This window comes from Mesoplodon densirostris, chromosome 14 (genome assembly GCF_025265405.1).
Source record: "Mesoplodon densirostris isolate mMesDen1 chromosome 14, mMesDen1 primary haplotype, whole genome shotgun sequence".
Lineage (NCBI taxonomy): Eukaryota > Metazoa > Chordata > Mammalia > Artiodactyla > Ziphiidae > Mesoplodon > Mesoplodon densirostris.
The window spans coordinates 60,626,451-60,652,553 of record NC_082674.1 but is presented as its reverse complement, the minus strand read 5'-3'; the positions used below and the strand labels follow the sequence as shown (position 1 = coordinate 60,652,553).

Sequence of the window (26,103 nt, the reverse complement as noted above, 5' to 3'; positions counted from 1 at the left end):
CTCGTCTCTGGGCCCAGGAGGCCCGGGTGGTGCTGTGCTTGGGGACTCAGTGTCACACGGTGGGTGGAGACTTAAGCGCTGGCCTTCTTGCCGCCGCTGGGGCTGCCTACCCTCCCGTCCAGCCGGCTGTAGGGCTCGAAGGCCGAGGAGCCCAGTTCGTAGCCGGCAGGCAGGTCCAGGAGCGGGGCGGTGCAGAAGCAGAGGGCTGGCGGAGGGGGCGGCAGCGGGGGCGACGCTGAGGCTGAGGTCAGCGGGGTGAGGTGCCGGGACGAGTTCCTGGGGTCACCCAAGGAGGTGCCCCTGTGGCTGGCAGGCAGGCGCGGCGGGCCGGGGGTCAGCGTCAGGAGGCTGGGGGCGCTGGGTGGGGACAGCAGCCGGCCCTGCTCCAGCAGCCGCAGGATGTCGGGGGCGGTGAAGGCCTTGGAGGCCGAGGAGGACGCCCGCTTCTCCAGGTCTCTGCTCTGGTCTTTCTTCTGCTTGGTGCGGCGGTTCTGGAACCAGACCTTCACCTTGGGGTGGAGCAAGGAGAGGGGTGTCAGCGAGGGAGAGGGGACAGGCGGACCAAAGTGGCAGCGGGGGTGGGGGGGTGGGGCGAGCAAAGGAAGGGGCAGGGGAGGGGGGAGGGGGGAGCAGGGGTGCAGTGAGAGGGGAAAGGAGCAATCAGACTGTCATTAAGATCTTCCCACAATCAGGCTGACTGGGGGAACTGATAAGAGACACTGGCCCCCCAAATCATGGGCACCCCTCCACTGCTACGCTGACCCTAGGATGGAGGGGTAGATTGGCAGCTGGAGGGTGGAGGTGGGAGGGCACAGATGAGTTCCCCTATTGGCCCGCACTCCTTCCACTCTTAGCCACCCCCCTCCTCCTGTCTCGGCCCCCATGCTGCCTCTGAAGGCAGCTCCCTAGCCCATCTGGCCATCCCCCTGTTTGAAACTCTCAGCAGTTCCCTCCCACCCCATCACCTATAAGGGCTTCTCAACGTGATACCAAGTGTAAGAAGATGTGTCAGGATGGTGAGGGACACTTCCAACGGCCACACACCCAAAGCTGGGGACATCCTAAATGGAGCCACCAACCAAAGGGCAGAGACCTTTTTCAAGGCCTTTTGAGAGGAGGAGAACTTGCCCTCTGCCAGCACCTGGCACCCAGCACTCCAACCCCATCCTAGTCTGTAGAAGGAAAGGAAGGCTGGGGGTCAGGGAGGAGCTCAGTGGTCAGTTCTGCAGGCCCCCTGACAGTGATGGGATTTTCTCCCTTCTCTGGGAAGGACAGGGTGCTCCCCCCAGGAGGCAGGTTTTGGGTCCTGAATCACTTGCAGGGCCTGGAAATGCCTGAGAGAAGGAGAGACGGACAGTTGCTCCTCAGCTGGAAAACCTGTCAATCACTGCAGCACCCAGACCCGTGTCCCCAGGAGCACAGAGGCTGGAAGCTGGCTGGGTAGTCTGTGCCAGCAGGACCAGGAGGGACCATGGAGTGGAGGGCCCAGAAAGAAAAGCATGGGGAGACCCGCTGTTTCCCTCCAACCTTGGAGGACATAAGGGAAGCTGTAACTCATGTGGCCCCGGGTGAAGGAGAGGTGGAGAGGAGGAGGCTGGCCTGGGCAGGATGGGCGCAGAGCTAAGGCTGCCCGGGGCCATGCCTAACATGCCACCTGTAGGAGCAACTGCCCCTCTAGCAAAGACCTCCAACCATGAGGCTCCTCAGGCCAGAAGGTGCCACTCTCCTTGCCCTCCTACCCTGGGGGAGGTTGCTGGTGGGCGAGGGTGAGCAGGTGGCTCCGACAGAGCACACTCCCTTCTAGCGGCTGTGATGGGAGAGGCTCTTCCCCTGCAGGTCCCTCCAGCAGTGAGTCAGGCCTCTTCTGAGTGGGCGAAGGGGGAGGGAAGAAAAGATTTGAAACAGATGTGAGTTGGGTGTTTTAAACGGGATTGGATTGAGTTTCAGTAAATGAAAGTGACCAGGGAGTTACGGGATCTACTTGAGGTTGATTGCTGCCTTCACTTACTCACTCATCATTCAGCAGGTAGGTACTGAGTGCCCACTCTGTGCCAGACGCTGTTCTAGACGGGCGGAATCAGCAGTGCACAAAGCAGAGCAAATCCTTGCCGTGTGGAGTGGACACACGGGAGAGGGGGAGGTAGAAGATAAACAACCAATAAAAACAAACAGGCGTGGCTGTCGGGTGGCAATAAGTGCTTTGAGCAGTGTCTCTCAAATTATTCGTGGTGACGAACCACTTTTTTTTTTTGTGGTACGCGGGCCTCTCACCGCTGTGGCCTCTCCCACCACAGAGCACAGGCTCTGGACACACAGGCTCAGTGGCCATGGCTCACGGGCCCAGCCGCTCCGCGGCATGTGGGATCCTCCCAGACCGGGGCACGAACCCGTGTCCCCTGCATCGGCAGGCGGACTCAACCACTGCGCCACCAGGGAAGCCCGGAAGTGCGGAGTCTTAATCACTGGACCACCAGGGAAGTCCTGAAAGTCATCTTTTTATAAAGATTAGAAGAGCTAATGAATGTGCCTGCTTTACATTTTGAGCATGTTATTTAATTTCTGTGTGCCTCAGTTTCCTTCTCTTTAACGTAAAAATAATAGAGAGCCATTCTGCTGTACTGAAAAAATACACCTGGTCTTTGTACCTTGTTCTTGGCCCAGAGCTTTTTGTCATCCATAACCAGTTCCTTCTGAGCACACCTGAGTTTATGCTAATGAGGTGACTCAGAGTGGACCCCTAGTTTCAGAATGGGGGTTGGTCGCAGAAAGACCAGACCTGTGACTAGAGGGTTGGAACTTTCAGCCCCGCCCTTCCAGGGAGCGGAGGGGGCTGGAGACTGGGTTATAAAGTCTCTTGAACAATGAGGATCGCTCCATGAACTCTCCCCACTATACCTGGCTCTATGCATCTCTTCCATCTGCCTATTTCTGAGTTGTATTCTTTATAATAAATCCGTAAAAGTAAATACAGTGAAAAGTGTCTTCCTGAGTTCTGTGAGTCATTCTAGGAAATTATCAAGCCTAAGGAGGGGGATGTGGGAACCCCCCTATTTATAGCTGGTCAGAAGTATGGGTGGCCCTGGGACTTGCTACTGGCATCTGATGTGGGACTGTCCCATGAGGCTGAGCCCTTAACCTGTAGTGTCTGTGTTAACTCCAGGAGTTAGGGTCAGAACTGAATGGAGTTGCATTGCTGGAAACCCAGCTGGTATTGGAGAATTGGTTGCTGTTGGTGTGGGAAAACACCACATATTTAATGTGGGAAGTGGTGTCAGAAGAAAAACTGCACACCTATCCCACGAGGCTGTGGTGAAGACTAAACCAGTTAGAACACATCTAGCACTTAGAACAGTGCTTGGTGCACGGAAGTTCTCAGTAAGTGTTAGTTACACTGTAAATTATCTGCAAAACCCCAGGATGGGGGAAAGAATAAGGAGGGTGGTAAGCAATAATCAGTTAGTCGAGGATTCACTGAGGGCCCACTGTGTGCCCAGCTGTGTGCTGGGCTCCCCAGGGAGGCCTGAAGAGCAGATGTGGCTTTCAGATACATTCTTGCTTTTGGGAAGTGCATACTGGCTGGTGCCCACCACATCACACACACACACACACACACACACACACACACACACGCACGCACGCACGCACATGCACACACACATACCACACTTTACAGGTCGAGCCATGTGGAATAGGTCTTGCAGCAAAGTCCAGAAGCCTTAGGAAAGGCTTCCTGGGGGAGAAGGGGCTTGGCCTTGACCTTCAAGGGCAGATAAATGTAGCCTGTACTGCAGGCAGGGCAGGGGAAGGATGAGCACTGAGAAGGAGCTTCTGGCCTGGGCATCTGAGGTGTCCTTGGAAAGAAAGTTTCAGGGGAGAGTTTGGGAGTAAAGCTAGGCAAGACAGAGGGAAATTAGGGCAAAGAGGAGGGGTGACTCTGTGCCTAGACCTCAGGGTCTGAGGGGGTCTCCCTGACTCCCCACCCGGAGCTCTGGCCCTGCCTGGCCACTGCAGGCCCCCTGAACACAGCCTGGTTTCCAGCCCCAGTGACTCAGCTGGACGGAGGGCCCAGCTACCCCAGGCCATCTGCCGGGTTGTTTGGGGCTCTACAGGGGCGGCTGGAGGGAAACAGTGCAGGCGGAGATGCCCCGGCCTGCAGGACAGCAGCTGCTCCCAGCTGCCCATGATCCTGACCTCACTGCAGCGGGACGGTGGTACCAAGGCCGGGGCCAGGGCGGCAGCGGGCGGTGCTTGGAGAGCCTCACAGATCCTCTGGCAGCTTTCCCCAGACTGTCTGCTTCCTTCTCCTCGCCTTCCTCTCCTCTTCCCTTCATGTGTCCTGGTTTGGCCCTTTCCATACATGTATTGACTGACCTCCCTCGGCTGTTTACCTGTAGCTGGACTTAGAGTGTCTAAGTCTTTTTTGACAAGCTCCAGGGTGGTTACCCAGTTTACAGGCAGCATAAAGAGGCCGGACTGCTTGTCTAAATCCTACTTCTGGAACTTAGTCGTTGTATGACCTTGGGCAGAACCTCTCCTGATCTGTAAAATGGGATAATATTGGTAGCTACATCATAGGGTTGTTGGGATGGATTAGTAAACTAACAACTAACTTAGAACAGTGCCTGAGCACAGTAAGTACTGGGGAAGTATTTTGGGGTTGGTCAAACATTTCGTTCAGGTTTTTCCCTAAGATGTTATGGAAAAACCCAAACGAACTTATTGGCCAGCCCAATATTATTAGTAGTACTATTACTATTTTTATTATTTAGCTCTATTACCAGCTTGAAATACCTCCATTCACACAGAGTAGGTGCTCAGTGCTATGTGCTAAGCCCTTCCTGGGTGAAGGGGGCATTCAGACCCCTTCTCTCAGAGGCACACTGGGATGAAGGGAGGATGGGAAAAGGCCCAGAATGGGGAAATGAGAGGTCCCCAGCCCAATTTTTTTTTTTTTTTTTTTGCGGTACGCGGGCCTCTCAGTGTTGTGGCCTCTCCCGTTGCGGAGCACAGGCTCCGGACGCGCAGGCACAGCGGCCATGGCTCACGGGCCCAGCCGCTCCGCGGCATGTGAGATCTTCCCGGACCGGGGCACGAACCTGTGTCCCCTGCAACGTCAGGCAGACTCTCAACCACTGCGCCACCAGGGAAGCACCCCAGCCCAATTTTGTAATGGCTCATCTCGCCGCTGAATCTTTGCTCCCAGCAAGCCCACCTCTCACCATGCCTTCCTGCAGGCTCCCTCCTGCACCAACAGACACCCCCCTGCAAATTGAATGACCCTTCCTCCTATTCCCATACTCCACTGGAAGTAGCACCTGATACATCCAGAAGCCCCCCCCAACCCCGACTCCCTCACCCACACCCTGTTGGCATATACCAACTTTCTCTTGTCAGCACTATATTTATTTGTTCTGGTTTATCTGTAACTTTAAGCCCTTCCCTAGTACATGTCTGAACTCCAAAGCTGGGTCTCCGAGCAGCAGCCCACAGGCCTCACACCCCAAGGACTTCCTGGGCTGCCAGGGCAGGGATGGAGTGGCCTGGCCCTGCCCTTTTACCTGGGTCTCTGAGAGGTTCAGCTGACGGGCCAGCTCAGTGCGCTCACGGCCCACCACATACTGGCAGCGCTGGAACTCCATCTCCAGGTGGTACAGCTGCTCAGCTGTGAAGGATGTGCGGCTCCGCTTGGGCCGGTCCAGGTCCAGGCCCTTGGGCAGGACAATTTCCCGGATGGTTCCTTTGGCATCTGCAGGGGTCATGAAAAGAGGCAAGTTAGTTCACTCGTTAAGGATTTAAGCCACCAATGAGCATCTTAATGAGAGGCAGCATGATCTGATGGGGAGCTCCTCATGTCTGGGCCTGGCTGTGTGACCTCTGACAAATTGTTTACCCTCTCTGGGCCTTACCTCCTTAATCACCCAATGCAGTATGTTGTATCTAATGTATGTATGTGAATGGGCCTCAGCACAAATGTCAGGTCTATCATCATAGCCTGGTCAGAAAGGACTCAGTCTGACCCAGTCAGGATTGTCTTCCCTTAGCAGAATAAGAAACAAGTGGAAAGAGAAATACCAAGTCCTCAAGTGAAGAGGAAAAGATGGGTTAGAATTGGATATAATCAATCAGGTAAGACTTACTGTTGGAAATGTCCAGAGCCAGGTCTTAAGCCCTGTGTGTGTGTGTGTGTGTGTGTGTGTGTCTAGGGTGTATGGGTGCAGTCTCTATCCACAGACCCTCCTGGGGTCCATGAAGAGGCTTGCTGGTGTGGGGTGGAGCTGGGATCCCCAGGAGGAGCCTGAGGACCATTGTCACTGTATCAAACTTCTGGGGTGCCTTTGAGAGGGAGAACTTCTGCCACTCCTTGTGTGCCTAGTCCTGTTCAGTAGGGCCACCCTCCTGGGCCCTGGTCTGATGCCCTCCATGCATGGGGTTTCTAATATTTTGGAGCCTACTTAGGAAAGGTTGAAAAATCTGTAGCCCACATTCACCAGATAGTCCCACTGAAAGAACTCAGCAAAAGCAAAATTTCTTGGGGTGGGGGCTTATATATATATATATATATATATATATATATATATATATATATACACACATCAGCTTTCAGTATAGGGGCAGAGATGATCCACGTTTGAACCACATACACTGATGGCTTGAAATCTAGTTATTAGAAAAGTTTTATGTCAAAAATTAAAGTGTGGAAATATGCAGCATCATATTCTGTAGGATTTACCAAACCTCTCCCAACACGTGCTGTGAATGATAAAGCTAAACTAAGAGTAATTTGCTGTTACATAGGAAGGTTAGTGTCACTGGGAAACTTACCAACTCAAGGCAGCACTTGTTACCAAGCACAGGTAACAAAGCAAACCTCCAAGCTTGCAGGAGCTCCGCCCATCTCCAGGGGGCATGCACAGTGGAAGTTTGCAATGCGGTCAGAAGCGTTAGTGGCCGTGGCTGCTCATAATAATAGCTGACATCTCTGCAGTGCTTGCTCTGGGCCAGGCACCGTTTTAAGTACTTAAACTTTCCCCATGTCTCAGTGAAGTTGGAACTGTTATTATCCCCATTTTACAGATGGGGAAATGGAGGCACAAATTTTAAGTCACTTACCCAAGTTCATACTGACAGTGTTTAATAAGGTCTAGAAACACCCTCATTTTACTTGACGAATACCCTCTTTTACTAATCCTTAGTGATTCAATTGATAGGTTATAGTGAAGAAAACTTTGGTCATGGGTAGAAAATGGAATCTTCTGAACGGGTTCATCATTGCCCTGGAAGATGTAGGAAAGGAATTGCATTTGGGATGTGCTGTTTGTTAAGAGGCTCCTTCTGAGCCACAGGACTGTAAAGAATACTTTTAGAATCCGTACTCTGGAGGGTGAACCTGAGACCTCTCCCTCCAAGTCCCTCAGTGTATTTTATGAGACAGGTTCTTCCTGCCTCCTGCTAGGGCCAGTTAATGTTCACTCCTCCAGGGTGCACTTCAGCTCTTCATGGGCTCCTAGCTCGAAGGTCCTGCCCCCAATCTCAGAGGTTCGAGCAACTTCGTGTTCTCAGTCAACCCTCGGGGAGGTGAGCCTGGGTGGGGGACAGAGTCATGGCCCAGAGGCTGCCTTCCCCCACCACTGGGCTAGTCTTGCCAGGGTGCTGGGCAGAGCACAGCACACGGAAGGGCGCCCCGCTCTTGGAGGCTTGGTAGAACCATAGGCCTTTGGGGACAACTCAAGCTTCCCCCCACCCCGATACTTTCTACATTTTAAAATAGTGGCGTAGGGCTTCCCTGGTGGCGCAGTGGTTGGGAGTCCGCATGCCGGTGCAGGGGACATGGGTTCGTGTCCCGGTCCGGGAAGATCCCACATGCCGCCAAGCAGCTGGGCCCATGAGCCATGGCTGCTGAGCCTGCGCGTCCGGAGCCTGTGCTCCGCAACGGGAGAGGCCAAAACATTGAGAGGCCTGTGTACCGCAAAAAAAAAAAAAATAAAAAATAGTGGCGTAATATTTGTGATCTCGTTGTGACTGGGTCCCCTTTGCACATGTTCTACTGTCTACAACTGTGAAACCAGTCTCAGAACTTTCCTTACAACACTCAAGTGAGCCCAGCTCCAAAGGCACTGATTTGATTAAAAGTGTCTTGGGGGGCTGTGAACAGGAGACAGGGTGAGGGGTGTCATACGTGGTGCTGGAAGCTTCATATCCTCTTCTGGGTAAGCCTCCTGGAGCCCACCTGAAGCTCTGAGCCTGTGCTCCTGACCACTGAGGTCAAATCATATAAGCCCCCCACCACTCTCCTCTTTGTAGAGGAGCTAAGAGGAGCATTCCTGCCTTGGGGAGCAGCCAAGGGCAGCCCTCCTCCTCAGGGCCAGGAGAGGCAGGAGCATGGAACAAAAGGCACCTCAGACTGGTCCCCAGGTATCCAAACAGGCCCTACAAATCAGCACATGAAAGGATGTTCAACATCACTAGCCATTGGGGAAAACAAATGAAAACCAGGAGAAATACGTATCAGAGTAGCAAAAATTAAAAGACTGAGGGGATTTCCTGGTGGTGCAGTGGTTAAGAATCTGCCTGCCAATGCAGGGGACAGGGGTTCGAGCCCTGGTCCGGGAAGATCCCACATGCCACGGAGCAACTAAGCCTGTGCACCACAACCATTGAAGCCTGTGTGCCACAACTACTGAAGCCCACGCGCCTGGAGCCCGTGCTCTGCAACAACAGAAGCCACTGCAATGAGAAGTCCACACACCGCAGCGAAGAGTAGCCCCCGCTCGCCTCAATGGGAGAAAGCCTGCATGCAGCAACGAAGACTCAACACAGCCAAAAAAAAAAAAAAAAAAAAAGTCAAGTTTTATGTTACGTGAATTGCATCTCAATTAAAAAAAAAAAAAAGGGGTGCCAAAAGGCTGGTGAGGATGCCAAGAAACTAGATCTCTCATTCATTGCTGGTGGGAATGTAAAAGGGTGCAGCCACTCTGGAAACTGACCTGGCAGTTTAACCTGTATTAACCACCCCGTGATCTCATTCCTGGGCATTTATCCTAGAGAAACGAAAACTTAGGTTCACATCAAAACCTACACGGAGGGCTTCCCTGGTGGTGCAGTGGTTGAGAGTCTGCCTGCCGATGCAGGGGACACGGGTTCGTGCCCCGGTCCGGGAAGATCCCACATGCCTCGGAGCGGCTGGGCCCGTGAGCCATGGCCGCTGAGCCTGCGCTTCCGGAGCCTGTGCTCCGCAACGAGAGAGGCCACAACAGTGAGAGGCCCGCGTACCGCAAAAAAAAACCCACAAAGAAACCTACACGGAGATGTTCATAGTAGTGTTATTTGTGGTAGCTCCCAAAGGGAAACAATCCAGATTGTCCCTCAACAGGTGAATGGATAAACAAACCGTGGTACAACAATGACTACGGATAGACACAACAAACTGGATACATCTCCAGGGAAATTATACTGAGTGAAAAAAGCCAAGGCAGTCCTTCAGATTATGTACTATATGATTCCATTTATATTACATTATCAAAATGACAAAGTTACAGAGGTGGAGAACAGATCTGTGCTTGCCAGGGGTTAGGGAAGGGAGGCTGTGACTATATAGTGGTTTCTTGGTGGTGACAGAAGAGTTCTGTATCTTGATTGGGGTGGTGGTTATATGGATCTATAACTGTGATAAAATGTCATAGTACTATATACAAAGAAAAAAGTGCATGCAAAAAATGGGTGAAATCTGAAGAAGGTCTGTGGTCTAGTTAATTACATTGTATTAATGTCAATTTCCAGATTTTGATCATTATTATAGTTAGATAGGATGTTACCATTGTGAGAAGCTAGGTTGTAGATACATGGGATTTCCCTACCATTTTTGCAACTTCTTGTGATTCTCCAGCTATTTCAAGATAAAACATTAACAACAACGACAAAACATGCCATGAAGCTAGAATGATGTTTTGTCACAGAAACTGACAAATCCATTAGTGGAAAGAATACAACAGTGTTTCCCCAAATGCCTTTGCATTTCACTCGTGGTTTGTAAGATGATTTAAAATGGTATATAAATAAACCTTTGTCATTTCAAAAGATATGCACTTATTTTAGGGTTTACTAGAAAAAATTTAAATCTATGATTTTATATGCTTAGCATGAAGCTAAAGTAGGTATTTCATTTTAAAATATATTATGCTAAAATATTAAGTAAATAAATGAGACATGGATATAATAGAAATGGTAAAGTTGGTATTCAAATAATTGAATATTGGGAAACAAAATGGAATAAGGAATACACAATAGAGCCATGTACATATAGTGACAGAGTTTATGATAAAGGGAACATTGTATATGGGGACAGGTTGGTCTAGTCTATCAGTGGAGTTAAGTAGATTGATGACCATAAATTACCCGTTTGGAATAAAATCAAGTTAATTTCACATCTCACGCCATAAAGAACAATGTCTCAAATGGATTAGAGAGCAAATCATAGACTATAATATGATAAAGGGATTAAAAGAAAATATAGGAGGCTATTTTTAGAATCCTAAGCTTGGGAAGAGCTTTCCAAGCAAAATGCAAACCTAGACTGTAAAGGAAAAATAAAGGATGTATTTGACTACATTAAAGCTAAAAACTTTTGTATGACAAAGGCACCAAAACCAAGATAAAATGCGAAAGACAGAATTGAAGAAAATCTTTTTTTAAAAGGCAAAGAAATAATATCCAGAATATATAAAATGCAATTATGAATATACAATTTTTTTAAAAAGGGCAATAGTCTAACAGAAAAAATGGTCAAGTAATTTATGTGAGCCATTCACAGAAAAGATATCCAAATGGCCAATAAATATATGAAAAGATGAGCACAGCTTCACAGTAATCAGGATAATGCAAGTTCAAGCAACAATGGATAATCATTTATCTCCCTTAAGACTGGAAAGACATTAGCAGATGATTAATAAAGCAATGATGCACTGTTGGGGAATCCACACTCCCATTCACTGCTGGTAGAACCATAAGTTGTCACAACGTTTGAGGCTGCATTTGTCAAGTTTAAAGATGCACACAACTACTGCTCCAGCAATTTTATTTTAGTAGGTATTTATCCAGAAAAGCACAGGCTCATGTGCTCCAAGGTATATATAAGGATGTTTGCTGCAGCATTGTTCAAAATGTTGAAAATTCGAAAGCATCCTGAGTGTTCCCTGTAAGGGAAATGGCTGAACAAACTATGGTACATTCATACCATTCATATTTTATAAAATACCACGTAGCAATTTAAAAGAATGAGGCAATATCTACATGAACTGACATTAAGTGAAAGAAAGTAAATAGTACTACCCCATTTATGTAAGTAAAACAACTGTGTCTATTCAACCATTCAACATAAATTTAATAAGCGCCTACTATGTGCCAAATAGTATTCTCAGGTCTGAGGATATAGAAATGAGCAAAACTGACAAGGTCCCTGTTCCCATAGCCCTTGTGTTAGGGAGAAAGACAGATAATAAATTTAAAAACTAATATGAAAGGTACTGATAAATGCTGTGAAGAAAATAAAACAAGATAAGGGGATATTACTGACCCTCTCCAAATAGCTAACATACAAGAGTCACAGCGTGTGGGACTTCCCTGGTGGCGCAGTGGTTAAGAATCCACCTGCTAACGCAGGGGATGTGGGTTTGATCCCTGGTCGGAGAAGATCCCAAATGTTGCGGAGCAAATAAGCCAGTGCGCCACAACTACTGAGCCTGTGCTCTAGAGCCTGCGAGCCACAACTACTGAGCCTGTGTGCTTCAACTACCGAAGCACGTGTGCCTAGAGCCTGAGCACCGCAACGAATAGTAGCCCCCACTCACCACAACTAGAGAAAACCCGAGTGCAGCAACGAAGACCCGACGCAGACAAAAAAAAAAATGTCATAGTGTGTGTTTTTGCATTTGCTATTTTAGCCAGGAGCGGCAGAGAAGGCCACTCATCAAAGTCAAGTTAATGTATAAGCCATGAATGCTGTTCACCAGTGTTTCCAACTCCTTCCAGGCACATGGTAGGGTTGCACTGATTTTCTGCCCTTTGCAATCAGATGTGGCCATATGATTTGTTTTAGTCAAGAGGAAAGGATGCGGGCGCTTTCAGGAGAACACGTCAAAAGCTGGTTCGTGATTTGCCACACCGCCTTCCCCCTACTGTGATGGTCATAGAGGCAGGAGCCAAGCTGGAGCTTGGGTTTCTGAGTACCAAGACCAGCCCCTGCCCACTTGTGATGGACTTATCAAGTGAGTTAGAAATATACTTTTGTTAAACCTCTGAAGTTTTGGGTTGTCTCTGCAGCAAAATCTAGTCCGTCCTACTGACAGAGCCCCCTTCCCGGAATTGTTCCTTTTCTAAGGTGGGGTTGCGGGGGAAGCACCGGGAAGGACGGGCAGCTTAACTGCAGAGCCTCTTTGTGGGTAAGGTCTTGTTACGGTGAAATGCATGAGTCTAACTGGAATGAAGGCTGAGTTTTGCTGTCCTTCAGATCTCCTCAAAGAGAGGTGAGCCCTAGGGGTACAAGGGAGAGTGAGTTCCATCCAAAGAGCCTTTGCCATGGGAGAGGTGATGACCCCTGCTTGATAACAGATAGCTAACGCTCTTGACCTCCAGGACCAAAAACTACCCTCTCCACCTACCTCTCCTAATAGACCCCCTCAAAGTCCTACCCGACTTCACCCAGGTAGCACCCACGTAGTTCCTTTGCATGATAAGCTGTTAACATGCTGATTTTTTTTTTTTCTTTTTTGGCTGCATTGGGTCTTCGTTGATGTGCACGGGCTTCCTCTATTTGCAAGGAGTGGGGCTACTCTTTGTTGAGGTGCTCAGGCTTCTCATTGCAGTGGCTTCTCTTGTTGCGGAGCACAGGCTCTAGGTGCATGGGTTCCAGTAGTTGTGGCACACGGGCTCACTAGTTGTGGCTCACGGGCTCTAGAGCACAGGCTCAGTAGTTGTGGCGCATGGGCTTAGTTGCTCTGTGGCATGTGGGACCTTCCCAGACCAGGGATCGAACCCGTGTCTCCAGCATTGGCAGGCGGATTCTTAACCACTGTGCCACCAGGGAAGTCCTGTGCTGATTTTTAAGTGTGACAAGGTCCTTCCTGCATTAACAAACATAATGTGATCACTATAAAAATTCCTTATAAAAAATTCATTCTCAAGTTTATTGGGAAAATTTAAAATGGAAGAATAGTTGAGAAAAAATGTAAAGAATGAGGAGAGAATACTTGTATTACCATTACAGCAAAATATATTACATATCTACAGCAACTAAAATGGTATGATGATGACACAAGAGTTATGAAGCAAATCCAAGCATATATGAGGAATTGGTATATTATAAAGATATTTCAAATTAGTTGGAGGAAAGACAAGATTATTAAAGACCTGGCTTTAGGGACGATTAGCTCATTATCTGGAATAAAGTAATTTATCTCACACTGAAGGCAAAAATATACACAAGATGGATTAAAACTTTAGATGTAAAAAACAAAGCTCTAAAAATGGAATAAAAACTCTGAAGAATTTTAAAAAATAAATGGCAGATTTGAGTACCTAGAAATCAAATCTTCTGCAGGATGAGAGACAGTTAAAAGACAAGTGACAGATTGGGAGAAAATGTTAATAATACATGCATAACAGTCTTAATGTCTAGTACACACACAGCCTCTATAGTCTAATAAATAAAGTCAAGCAGTCCAATGGGAAACTTAACAAATTAAATGAAAGGGTTATTCAGAGGAGAAGAAATACTAATGGCTAAAATATATGACAAATAACTCAAGCTCAGAGGGACTTAGAGAAAATGAAAGTTAGAACAACAATAAGATAAATTTTTTTTCAGATATCATATTTTATCTATCAGGCTGGGTAAGTTATGCTGGCAAAGGTAAGGAAAATAGGTTTTCTCAAGCTCTATTGGTGAGAATACAAATTAATACAAAATAAGCTTTTCTTGGAGGGTAATTTCACAATGCCTAGCTAAATTAAAAAATGCATAGTTCCTTTGTTTCAGAAATTTTATAGAGGTTTCTACCCCAGAGAAATATTGGTATACTTTCATAAAGATATACTCACTGTTTGTAGCAGTTTGTAAGAGGAAAAAAAAAAAAAAAAAGGAAAAAGCTGAATGTTTATCAACAGGAATACTGTTGATGAAGTCACAGTATAGTCATGCTTTGGCTGTTATGTAGACATTAACAAGAATGAGGTACATCTTCATATACTGACCTGAATGGATGTCCATTAAATCCTGCTATGTGAAAACAACAAGTACATGTGTACAAACCCAGTTTTATAAAGAACAAAAGGTAAAACTAAACTTTGTGTGTGTGCGTGTTTGTACCTACATAGAATTAAGTCTGGCAGGTTGAACACCTCTCTTTTCTGTTTGTTCTGTGGAGTGGGAGCTGGTCAGGGAGAGAAGATTTCTCTCATCTTACTTTTTTTTTTTTTGGTACGCAGGCCTCTCACTGTTGTGGCCTCTCCCGTTGCGGAGCACAGGCTCCGGACGCGCAGGCTCAGCGGCCATGGCTCATGGGCCTAGCCGCTCCGCGGCATGTGGGATCTTCCCGGCTGGGGCACGAACCCGTGTCTCCTGCATCGGCAGGCAGACTCTCAACCACTGCGCCACCAGGGAAGCCCCTCTCCCGTGTTACTTTATGCACTTCTTTATTATTTGGTTTGTTGCCAAGACTATCACAGTCTGTGAACAGACTATTTTAGCAGTGTGCAAAAATATCCCACTTTTGTAATATATAACTTACATATTTATGTTTTTCAATTACTAGGGAAAGTTTGGGAGGTTACGTCTTGGGAGTGGAAGTGTATCGTGTGAGGGAAATGAAAAATTTTCAACTTTCACATGATTTCAGCATGGACTGGTTTTGTAATTAAAAGGATATTTTACACAATATTGAGCAGAGTTCCCTGTGCTATACAGTAGGTCCTTGTCAGTTATCCATTTTAAATATAGCAGCATGTACATGTCAATCCCAAACTCCCTAATATCTGCTCAATATTATGTAACAACCTAAACGGGAAAATAATTTGAAGAAGAATAGATACATGTATGTGTATAACTGAATCACTTTGCTGAACACCTGAAACTAACACATTGTTAATCAACTATACTCCAATATAAAATAAAAAATTTTTTAAATGGATATTTTATACTTCAAAAATGAAGAGACAATAGAAAGAAAAATAAAAGATAAATTATAAACAAAAAATTGTAATTCATACTGATTTTTTGTAACAAAATTTAAGAGTATTGGATTATAAATATATATAACATATACATTATATATAATATATATAATATTGTTACCTTTTGTTGGAGAAGAACTTTCTCGTTGAGAACTAAAATGTAGAAGCCCAAAAGGAAATGACCATTAGATGTGATTAAAGTTTAAATTTGAGTTCAGAAAACCCCCCAACTCACAGCAAAGTCAAAAAAAAAAAGAAAAAGAAAAAGATCTGGGGATGTTTGCAACACGTCACAGAAAAAGGGATCATTTTCCTTCTATAAAATATTTTAAAATATGTATATGTTTGTATGTTTACATATGCTACATATATGTTATATGTTTACATAAGTATATTTATATAACATATATTGATATATATATATGTATAAATAATGTTTACTACTATAAGAAAACAATGAGCAAACCAATAGAGAAATGGCTAAGTATATGAATGAAAAATTCACAGAAGAGGAAATAAAAATGAAAAATAAGTATATGAAAATATGTTTAACCTCACTAGTAATTAAAAACGCCAAATAAAATAAGATTTTTTTTCACTTGAAAAGATTTTACTCTAAAAGACTGAGTATATCCTGGGTTGGGAGGATGTGGAGAAATGGCACATTTATATACAATTTCTGGGAGTATAAATTCGTACATTTTTGGCATTTAGAAATAACAATCACAGTTTTAAGCATATATACTTGTATTTTAAAATTTCACTTCTAGGACTTTATCCTGTAATTATATGCATACCAGACATATGTGAAATGATGTTTATAATTTTAAAATTTTTATCATGAGAAATTTCAAACATACAAAATGAGAGAGAATAGTATAATGAATTCTGATATACCTATCCCTCAACTTCAACAATTATAAACGCAGGAACAATCCCATTTCTTCTATATCCCTCTAATTTTAAGCAAGTCCCAGACACCATATCATTTCATCCAGAAACATTTTTATACGTATCTCTAAAGACTCCTTTAAAAAAGCAATCACAATACTATTGTCACAATTAGAAACATTAACAACCATTCCTTAATATAATAAAATGTCTCACCTGTTTACATATTTTTCACATTGTCTCATAAATGAGACTTTTAAAAAAATCTGTTCAAATTAGGATACAAAGATGTTCACTGAAGCATTGTTTGTAAGTGTGAAAAAATAGAACCAACGTAAATATCCATCAACAAGGGACTGGTTAAACAAAAGTTTATTATATCTGCATAATGTAGTACTATGCAGCTGTTAAAAATAACGAGGCAGTTCTAGATAGAAAGATATTTATTAAATGAATGTTTATTAAATGAAGAAAAGCAGTTTGCCAAAACTCTCACTTTTGTAATATATCATTTACATATTTATGTTTTCCAGTTACTAGGGAAAATTTGGGAGATTGCATATTGGGAGTAGAAGTGTATTATGTGGAGGAAATGAAGAACTTTCCATTTTTACATGATACAGCAAAACAGCACAGATTGGTTTTGTAATTAGAAAGATACTTTGTATTTCAGAAAACAAGACATCAGAAACAAAATTAGAGAACAATTTATAAACTAAAAAAACAATTGCAACATATATTGAAAGCAATGAGCCACTGTCCATAATACAGAATTTCTACAAATCAGTAAGGAAAGGAATATTTGAAAATTAAAATGGTCAAATGAAATGAATTAATAGAGAGCAGAAGAAATACAACTGGCCAATAAAAATGAAAAAATGCTCTACTTCACTAATAATCAAAGAAATAAAAATTAAAATGTCGGTGAGGTACTTCTTAGCAAAGGTATGTAAGATATACAATGTCCAATATGGGGAAAGGGCAAAGGCGGGGTATAAATTGCTAAACAATTATTTTCCCCTGGAAGAACAACTTAACATCTATCGAGATACAAAGTGTGAACTGTGATAGCAAGATTTGGGGATACCAGCACTTTCAGGCATTGCTGGGCAGTGGGTGGGTACCATCTTATGGAGGGCTCCTGGGCACTGTCTTTCAAATTACAAACACAGATACTCTTTGACCTACTTTCAGGAACCTCTCTGACAGATATACCCACACATGTGGAAATGACCAAGGAACAAGCTGATTTATTGCAGCATTGTATATAATAACAGAAGATAAGAAAAAAGCTAAATGTCTGGGCTTTCCTGGTGGCGCAGTGGTTGAGAGTCCGCCTGCCGATGCTGGGGACAGGGGTTCGTGCCCCGGTCCGGGAAGATCCCACATGCCATGGACCGGTTGGGCCCGTGAGCCATGGCCACTGAGCCTGCGCGTCCGGAGCCTGTGCTCCGCAGCGGGAGAGGCCACAGTAGTGAGAGGCCCGCGTACCGCAAAAATAAAAATAAATAAATAAAAAAAAGCCAAATGTCTGCCATTAGGGCATGGGTTATATAATATACATTATGGTCCATCCAGTCTCTATAAATGGAATACTATGCATCTGTAAAAAAACTAACAAGAAGTTCTTAACGTCCCAAGATACACTGGTAAGTGAAAATAACAAGGTGCAGAAAAATATACAGAGATGTCACCATATGAGTAAAAAACAAAAGGAAAAAAAGGTAATATAGCTGCACTGACTTGCATAAGTATAGAAATTATTTCGAAGAACATATTGGAAAGCAGTAAATAATGGCTGCCTTTGAGCCGGGTGGGAACTGAAGGATGGGGGACATGGATGGGAGAGAGATTTTTCACTGTGTGCTTAAAACAACTTTTTGATGTTTGAATCAAATGAAATAGTTACTATTTTTTTTTTTTTTTTTTTTTTTGTGGTATGCGGGCCTCTCACTGCTGTGGCCTCCCCCGCTGCGGAGCACAGGCTCCGGATGCGCAGGCCCAGCGGCCATGGCTCACGGGCCCAGCCGCTCCGCGGCATATGGGATCCTCCCAGACCGGGGCACGAACCCGTATCCCCTGCATCGGCAGGCGGATGCTCAACCACTGCGCCACCAGGGAGGCCCTAGTTACTATTTTAAAATTAAAGGAAACACATTTAAAAATTTTTTAGTGTGTGTAAACCTTTTGAAGCAGCAATTCCACTGCTAGGAATTTATCCTTTGGAAACACTCAAGGGCGCAAAGACCCGGGCATTGGGAGCTCATTTTGCAATCTCCCAAACCTTCCCTAGTAATTGAAAAATATAAATATGTGAGTTATATATTACAAAAGTAAGATTTTTTGTAAACTACTTTTTTTATTTGATAAAATTTATTTTATAAATATCTTTATCTAGAAGTGCTCTAACCACTGCATAGTACTGCATTAAGCAGATATAATAAAATTTAATTTAACCAATCCCTTGTTGATGGATATTTAGGTTGGTTCTACTTTTTCACAGTTACAAACAATGCTTCCCTGTACCAGGGGAAAATAACAGGAACATCCTCCCAGAGGATAGGAGAATCCGGCATTCCCCCACCAGAGGAGTACTGTACAGTCACGGAACTGTGTGAAATGGGCCAAAGAGATGACCCCTGCGGACTGAATTTTTTTTTTTAATGGTAAGTCGCAAGACAGCTTATGTAATATGATTCCCCTTTCGCTACTGTCTGTATAGGAGATCGAGGAAATCTCCTGAAACACACTTGAAACTGGGAATGCTGGTTTCTACCAGTTCAGTTTGTGTGTTTTTACCTTGAGCACGTGTTACTTTTTGAATTTAATTTCTCTATCTTCCTGTCTACATCGTGAGCGTGGCCTTAACAATCCTCGCGGGGGGTCCTCCACCCAACGTGCCCTGGCTCCCCGCAGCTCCGCCGTGGGCGGCGGGACAAGCAGAACTCAGAACAAACCGTGACTTTAAATACCCGGTCATTTCCAAGCTCCAACAGAGGACTGGAGACGTGTGAATTGGGCGGGGAGGAGGAGAGCGGATTTATCTAGTTATTTACGTGGTTGGCTTTGCGGGTGGAAGCTCATCCTAAGCAGCTGCAGAGAGCCGGGAGACTCACTACTGCCCTTTTGGCCCTGTGCTTCCCTCGGCCTCCTGCTCCTCTAGGGGGCCTCCCCGGCCCTGGGGATCCAAGGAACCAGTAAAAGAAACCATATTTGAGCTTTTTCAGGTTTTGTATTTCAGTGGTTCCCAAGTTGAGGATTGCACGAAATTACAGAAATATGGCGTCGTCAACTTTATATTTTAACAATTATTCTGTGCTCTGGCATCATCACCATTTCATGTAAGGAACGACTTTGTAACGTCAAAAAATAAGGAGGTCACTTCACAACAGATGTTCTTCCCAGGAAGGGGCGTTGCGGCCTCCTACCTAGTGAAACACGACATGTGGATGGTTTCGCCTCCTCTCATTCGTTCGGCAAATATTTACTGAGTGCCTGCCGTATGCGTACCGGAACGCGTCTGGGGAGACCGCGTGGGTTTGGCGAGTGCGGTGACTACCTCCTACGTGGTCCCCGCGGGGCATCAAGGGAACCGGGCTCCGGCGCCGGCTTCCCTTGAGTTTAGCGCCGACATCGCCCCCTCGCCACCCGGGCCCCGCCGCCGGGGCGGGTCAGGACCTCGGCAAGTCCCCGCTGGCGAGGCAGTCTCTCGGTTGGTAAGCTGAGCACCAGCAGCCCCACCGGGTCGGTCTGGCACGTAGTAGATACTCATTAATGTTTGTGGAATGAATCAACTAGCAAGCGAAGGGCAAGATCCTGGGAGAACGGGGGAGAGTTAGTTCGGGGGATTTTACTGGGCCTGGGGGGAGGGGTGGCAAGCAGCATCCCACGCTCGCCCCCACCCCCCGGCCGCGCTCGAAGCCCTGGCTTTTCCGGGTCCGCCCACTCCTAGGCTTTGTAGGCCAGATTCGGTCCTGGCACTGCCACCTCTTTCCGTAGTGTCCACTGCCACCCCGGCACCCCTAGCCGAGACCCTCCAACCTCCCTCCTGGATGGACGCGGGGTGGGGGGCAAACCAAGCGCACTGACCACCCCTGGTCCCGGGGATCCCTGGGCAGGCCTACTCTGCCTCGGCGTCCTCTGTCAGAGATGTTCAAACTGGGGTAAGCAACTTCGCGGATGCACTGAAAGCAATCCGCTACCCTCTTTCCGAGGAGAGTCAAGCCGATCTTTAGTTTATATTAAGCAAACAGGAAATAAAAGGCAAAATTCACATGCTTTTCCCTATACCGCCCCCGCCGGCCCCACACCCATTTAAAGTACAAATCAAAGAAACTGCGAACTGAGAGGGAGCTTGGGTTGTTTACTACGGCCCCAGACTTGAGTCCGGCGTAATTGAGGAAAGAGCGTAGGGCCAACAGGAGCCTTAGAAGCCCTCTGTCGCCACAGCGGGTGCATAGTGTGCGGAGACCCAATCTGTTTGGTGTCACCGTACAAAGGCCCAGGGACACACACTGCTGCAGTCCGTTCCCTCCCCTCCAGCTCCGAGTACCCACGTGCAGTCCCAGCCTCCCTGCCTGGCTGGGTCACCTGTGGGCCACCTGGAAGCTCAGACCTTTCAGGTGTGCGTGTGCGCGCGCGGGATGCGGCAGCGGGTCCACCGGCACCCGAGTTCAAGAGACCACCCAGGGCGGCAGCAAGAGCTGAGAACACAAGGAGCCGCCAAACGCCCTGCACAGTTCCCAGAAAATGAAACGGTGCACGCAAGACACACCAACAAGACTGCGCATTTGGCTGCAGGTCTGCTTCTGCTTGGGTGGGGTGGGGGCATGGATATAAAGGAGAAAAATAAAGAGCAAAAATGAAAGGGCCCAGCACAGACCCGCCCGAGAATGTGGGTCCTTCTGCCAAAAACAAGGCATAAACATAAAACAAAAACAATCCCAGGAAAATATAAAAGAAACCCAATACCCGCCACAAGCCCCCAAACTAAAACTAAAACCAAAAACCCCAAAGTGCAATCCCCTGCATGAATCATGTAAACCTTTCAACCATTGCCTGGCGGGCTGCTCCTGGGTTATCTCCTCTCTTAGCAAACTTATACTGAGGCTATAGTCCCGAGGTCCGGTGTCTGGAGGGCCCAGGCGCTGGGACTCGCAATCCAGTGCTCCTTCCAATACAACACTCTGCCTCACCGACTCCACTGCCAAAACACCCCATCAGGGAGATGGCAGGTGTGCCCTTGTGGAGCTGCCACGACCTAACAGGGGAGGACTGCTAGGTCTGTGCGGAGTCCTCCTAGGTCCAGGGGCTGCCGTAAATCCAAGTAGAAAGGGAGGCGACGCTGGTCAACGCTGAGCCCAGACCTGGCTGCAGAAGGCAGTTGTCTGTTCCCATGGGTCGCTACTAGCTCAAGCCCTGGAAGGCTTGGCCCCTTGCCCAGTGTCCTCAGACGTGTCTGCAGCATCGATCCAGTGCCCTGCCTGGCGTACACCATTGTGCTGTCTGTGTTTCGACCAATGCATTTCTGCAGCGCGGGTCCAGCACTGCACTCAGATTCTCAGGGGGCTGCACCCCACTAAATTCAATGACCTCCTGCCCCAAACCCACATCCACAGAGGGAATTGTTCAGCCACAGCCATAGGCCCTGGCCTTCCTGTGTCCTCCCACATCCCCAGCCACTGGTCACATACATCAGCCTCCCAGATGAAAGCATTTCCGCTAGTGGGTGTTGGTGCTACGGGGTGAGGGGGGTAGCCATTCACTCAGTCAAAGGATTCCACAGTTTTCCTGTCCCCCTGCTCCCAGACAGAGGGGTGCTGAGCCAGGACCGGAGTGCCGCAGGCCTTCAAGGTGTGGGAGTGCCCGGCCGGCAGCCTCTAAATCCTGCTCCACTCAGGCCAAGGTGGCAGCACAGAGTTGGTGAGGCCCGATTGGGGTTTTGAGACTGGCAGGTCAGAGGGACGCTTTGGGTGAGCTGGGACCAGCGCTAGGCATTGTTCATAACATCTGCTGGGTGGGGTGACGCTGGCAGGCAGCCATTTCCGGCTCTATCCAGAGGGGTTGTTGAATTGGACTCTGGATTAATTTGCGAAGCACGTAGGTGCATCTGAGTGTGCGTAGACTGTGGGGTTTGGGAGTTTTGGGGTGAGAGTTGTCCCACCTCTTCTGATTGCAGGGATCCCGGCTCCACCGAAAAAGCCATAGCACCCAAGGCTGCAGCTAACTTAGAGCCATGGCTCTCCTTCCATCTGCTTCCTGCCCACAGCTTGTCTTTTCCAAACATAAAACAAAAGGATCTCCCACCCCTTCCCCTCATCAGTCAATGGGCTGTGCAAGCAGAGGTGTGGGGCAGCCTAGGCGGCTTTACAGTCCCTGTGGAAGCCTAGCTGTGTCTCCGGTGGGGTGTGTGGGGTGCCTGTTGTGTGTACATCCGTCATCCCAGTGGCCTTGTTTGTGCCCATGTGTGGCACGAAGCAGCCTCCATTTTGAGGCAGGGGATGCAGCAAGGTCGGCCTCCCTGGCTCCCTGACCCACATTTTGCAGAGGCAGGGAAACATGAGTGATTGGTGGAGCGAGGGTTCCTCAAAGGGGATGGGGGAGGCCGCACTGTGTGGTCTGCAAGGTGGCACTGGGCCTCCTTTCACCAGCCGGTCCTTGACCCCTTGGCCGTTCACCTCCCAACACTTAACACAGCCTCTGGGACCAGGGGGTGCAGTTGGGGAGGCCCCTGAGGAAGGAGGCCCACTGCCTGAAGCAGTTTGAGTCTCCTCAGAGTTCTCTCCCCTTTCATTCAATGGAATATTTATGGAGATCCTGTTGGTTGTTTGCAGTTTTATAGACACCATCTCTGACCCTTAGCATACCCCTTGAAGGGAAGCACTATGCTTTCTTTGTACAGATGAGGAAACTGGGGCACGGAGAGGCAAAGAAACTAGTTCAAGTTCAAAGGGCTGTAGTAAGGCCTGTATTCCAAACCAACTTCCCTTAATTCCAGCACCAGGCTTTCCTCTTCTTCCCCTGCACCTTGGGACTCCCCCAACAGATCTGCTAACCTGGGGTAGAGCCCTCAAGGGAGCAAGTGTTGAGCGGAAAAGAGACAGAAAGAAAGACCCAGAGAGAGTGGGGCTCTTTCCCAGAATCTTTACTCCACCAGCAACCTGACAGCTGAGATGCTAACAGCCTACCTTTCCCCCTTTTTATGGTTTCCTCCAAGGGTACTTTGGGAGGATGTGTCCTTGGAAGTCAAGGGTAAAATGTACTCTTCGCTTAGAGCATACTGGAGGGACATTCAGCCAGGGGCCAAGACGCTGAAGACTTCCCTTCACCAGTGCAGGGCCTTTCATCTGTCAGAGCCTCCGCCCTGGGCCCAGTGGGGCCAGAGTGACACAGGTGACCGTGGCTAGGAGGGATTAGCGGTAAATGATGTCCCTGGTATCTCAGGCCTGTAATAACCTCCTTGTCATTAAGTGGAAAGGACAGAGGGATTTATGAGGCCCCTGTTTACCTTTTATTTATTTTAGGTGCATAAATACCTCCTCTGTGCTCTATTTCCATTATACTGTATAATGGCACTGCTGTATTGCCTACTACACGCATTTGTAAAAGTACACCTGACAATGCACACAAGCTGCCCCACATACAGTGGGGGGTCCATCTCTTCCCGGCTGTGGATTGCTCCTAGAGTGGGTAGTCTCTTGGAGGGTAATTTTTTACTCCTACCTTTTGTGAGTTTACACCTGGGAGTTATTTGACTGACATCTATACACAAAATCTATTCGATCTACATGTGGAGTTAGTAGAGCAGAAGGGATGGTAGGTGGACACAGAACTTACAATTGTCCAGGCAGAAGGAAATGACTACCCATAGATGGAGTGTAAGGTGGTGAGTGTCCAGCACGGACTTGAGGTCCTAAATTCGGGAGTGTGGGCTTAGGGGGCTGATTTCTCTGTTTCTGGAAGCTCTGCAGATTTCCTTAATGGAACTCCAAGCTGGCTGCTAACGCCCTGTATCCAGGACATCCCACAGTCTATGGAATGAGATCTAATTTAATCCCAGGTGCCCAACAGGTCCACATACCTGTTGGAATCCCTGTTGGGTGGGGACCACCTCCCCATACCCTGTCCTTTGGCCACCTCCCCATACCCTGTCCTTTGACCCAAGCCTGACCCAGAACAGCGCTGGGTGACCATACCTGGCCTGGAGTTTCCTGTGTTTTCTGAAGACCAGGGTCCCTGAGTCTGTGTCCAAGATGGTCATCAGTCAGCTTCACATTGGGCCGCCTCCATGCTCTACCTTAGCCCCTTTGCCAAGAGCCACCCAAACCCAGCGGCTGTGCCTGACCAGGCCAAGGTGTCCCAGTCTGTGTGTGGGTAGCTCACACACAGCCCAGCCCAGATAGACAAACTCGGGGTCCTGGCGCCGGAGCGAGCTCGAGCCAGTGTCAGTCAGGCTGGTTTCCCTTCCCTAGGCGGTGGCCGAGGAAATCAGCTCTGGCTGATTTCTTTCTAGGCCCTTAGGCTTGCAGGAGAGGTGCTCAAAAAGAAAAGGCAGCGGGAGGAAGCCGTGAGCGAGTTGGAGGAGGAGGCCGGGGCAGCCGTTACTCTCGAGTGGCCTCTTCTAGGCGCTGGGTCTCCCGGTCCTGGGACTCCGGGATGATGGGAGAAACAGACCTCAGGCTCCGACCACGGCCTAGGGACAGGCTGAAGGCAAGACTCCGGGATTCCCTTTCTTCTCCCATCTCGCTAGGCCAGGCCCGGGTCCGGCGAAAGGCGAGCCTAGCTAGAGCTTCGCGTGAGGTTGTCTTTGGGGGCCGGGGTAGCCTCAGCCTCGAGGCGAGGAAGCCAGGCAGAGCTGGGCACTCGGACGCTTGCAGGAAGGGAATGCGAGCTCGGCGGAGAGAAATGGCCAGGAAAGAAGAGAGGAGGGCGAAGGGTGAGGGAGAACGGGAGAGACGCAAAAGGCCCGGCCGGGAGAAGGCCGCGCCGAGAACCGGCTGCGCTCAGGCGCCGCGAGGAAGTGGGAACCGAGAAAGCGAAGCCCAGGCGGGCGAGCGGGGCGCACGCCGCCCTCCGCGTCCCGGTATCCTCTCCCGGGAGCAGCCCGGTGCGTCTGCGGGGCTGGGAACGCGAAACAGGGCTGGGCAGGGGGCGGGGGAGCGCCCCAGCTGCTGAGCGGAGCCTGGCCTTTTCCTCCCACAGTTCCGGACGCTGGTGCCTCCTCGTCCTGACCCCGCGGAGCGCTCGTGAAGCTTTTCTCCGCACCCGCAGCGAGGGCCGCGGGGCGGGGACTCGGCTCTCCTCATCCCGCACTCGCAACTCCGCCCCCGCCACAGTAACCCGCCCGGATGGGCCTGGGAAGCTGAGAATCGTAAGGCAGTGAAATGGGGATTTCTTCGGTACCGGGCGCCGCTTTGTCCCCTGCACTCAGCTCGATGTCCAGCACACAATAGACGCTCAAAACAATGTTTCCTGAATGAATGACTGAATGATGACTGTCTGAATGAATATATGAATTGGGAGGTGGAGGCTGTAGGAAGATCGGAGGCGCCAGTAGGGGATGGGAGGGGCGTCCGGTGGGCCAGGGCTTCGAGCTGTCCTCTTACCTCGCACCAGGATGCGGCGGCAGTGGTCTGCCTCTCCGAGCCCCGGCTGCCCGTCGCTGTCGGCGCCGCTCTCCCTGGAGCCCGCGGGGCTGGAGGCGGAGGTCCCGGCAGTCTCCTTTGGGCTGCGGCCGCCGGCATCAGCACTCGAGTCCTCCGCTCCGCCGCGGTCCCCGCCGCGCCCGCTCCGCGACTCCGGGCGTGAGGTGCCGCCGTCGCACTCGGCGCCCCCATCGCCCATGCCGGCCGCCACCTTCGCCTTAGCCACCGCCTGGCCAGCCTGGGCCGGCCAAGCCTGCGCCTCCCCGCCCCTAGCACCCCCCGCCCCACCCCGCCCCCCTCGCCCCCCGTGCCCACCTCGCCCCCCGCCCGCCTCCTCTTCCTCCGG

General features: G+C 48.6%; 1 protein-coding gene across 1 annotated transcript; it reads right to left on the bottom strand.

Moving 5' to 3' along the window:
• Positions 1–71: 71 nt before the first annotated feature.
• On the bottom strand, positions 72–25,956 carry VAX2 (ventral anterior homeobox 2). Its single transcript, XM_060116601.1, has 3 exons — positions 25,719–25,956; positions 5,559–5,746; positions 72–509 (listed from the first exon to the last, which is right to left on the bottom strand). Exons 1-3 carry the CDS (start codon positions 25,954–25,956, stop codon positions 72–74), a joined length of 864 nt encoding a protein of 287 aa, XP_059972584.1.
• Positions 25,957–26,103: the final 147 nt, after the last annotated feature.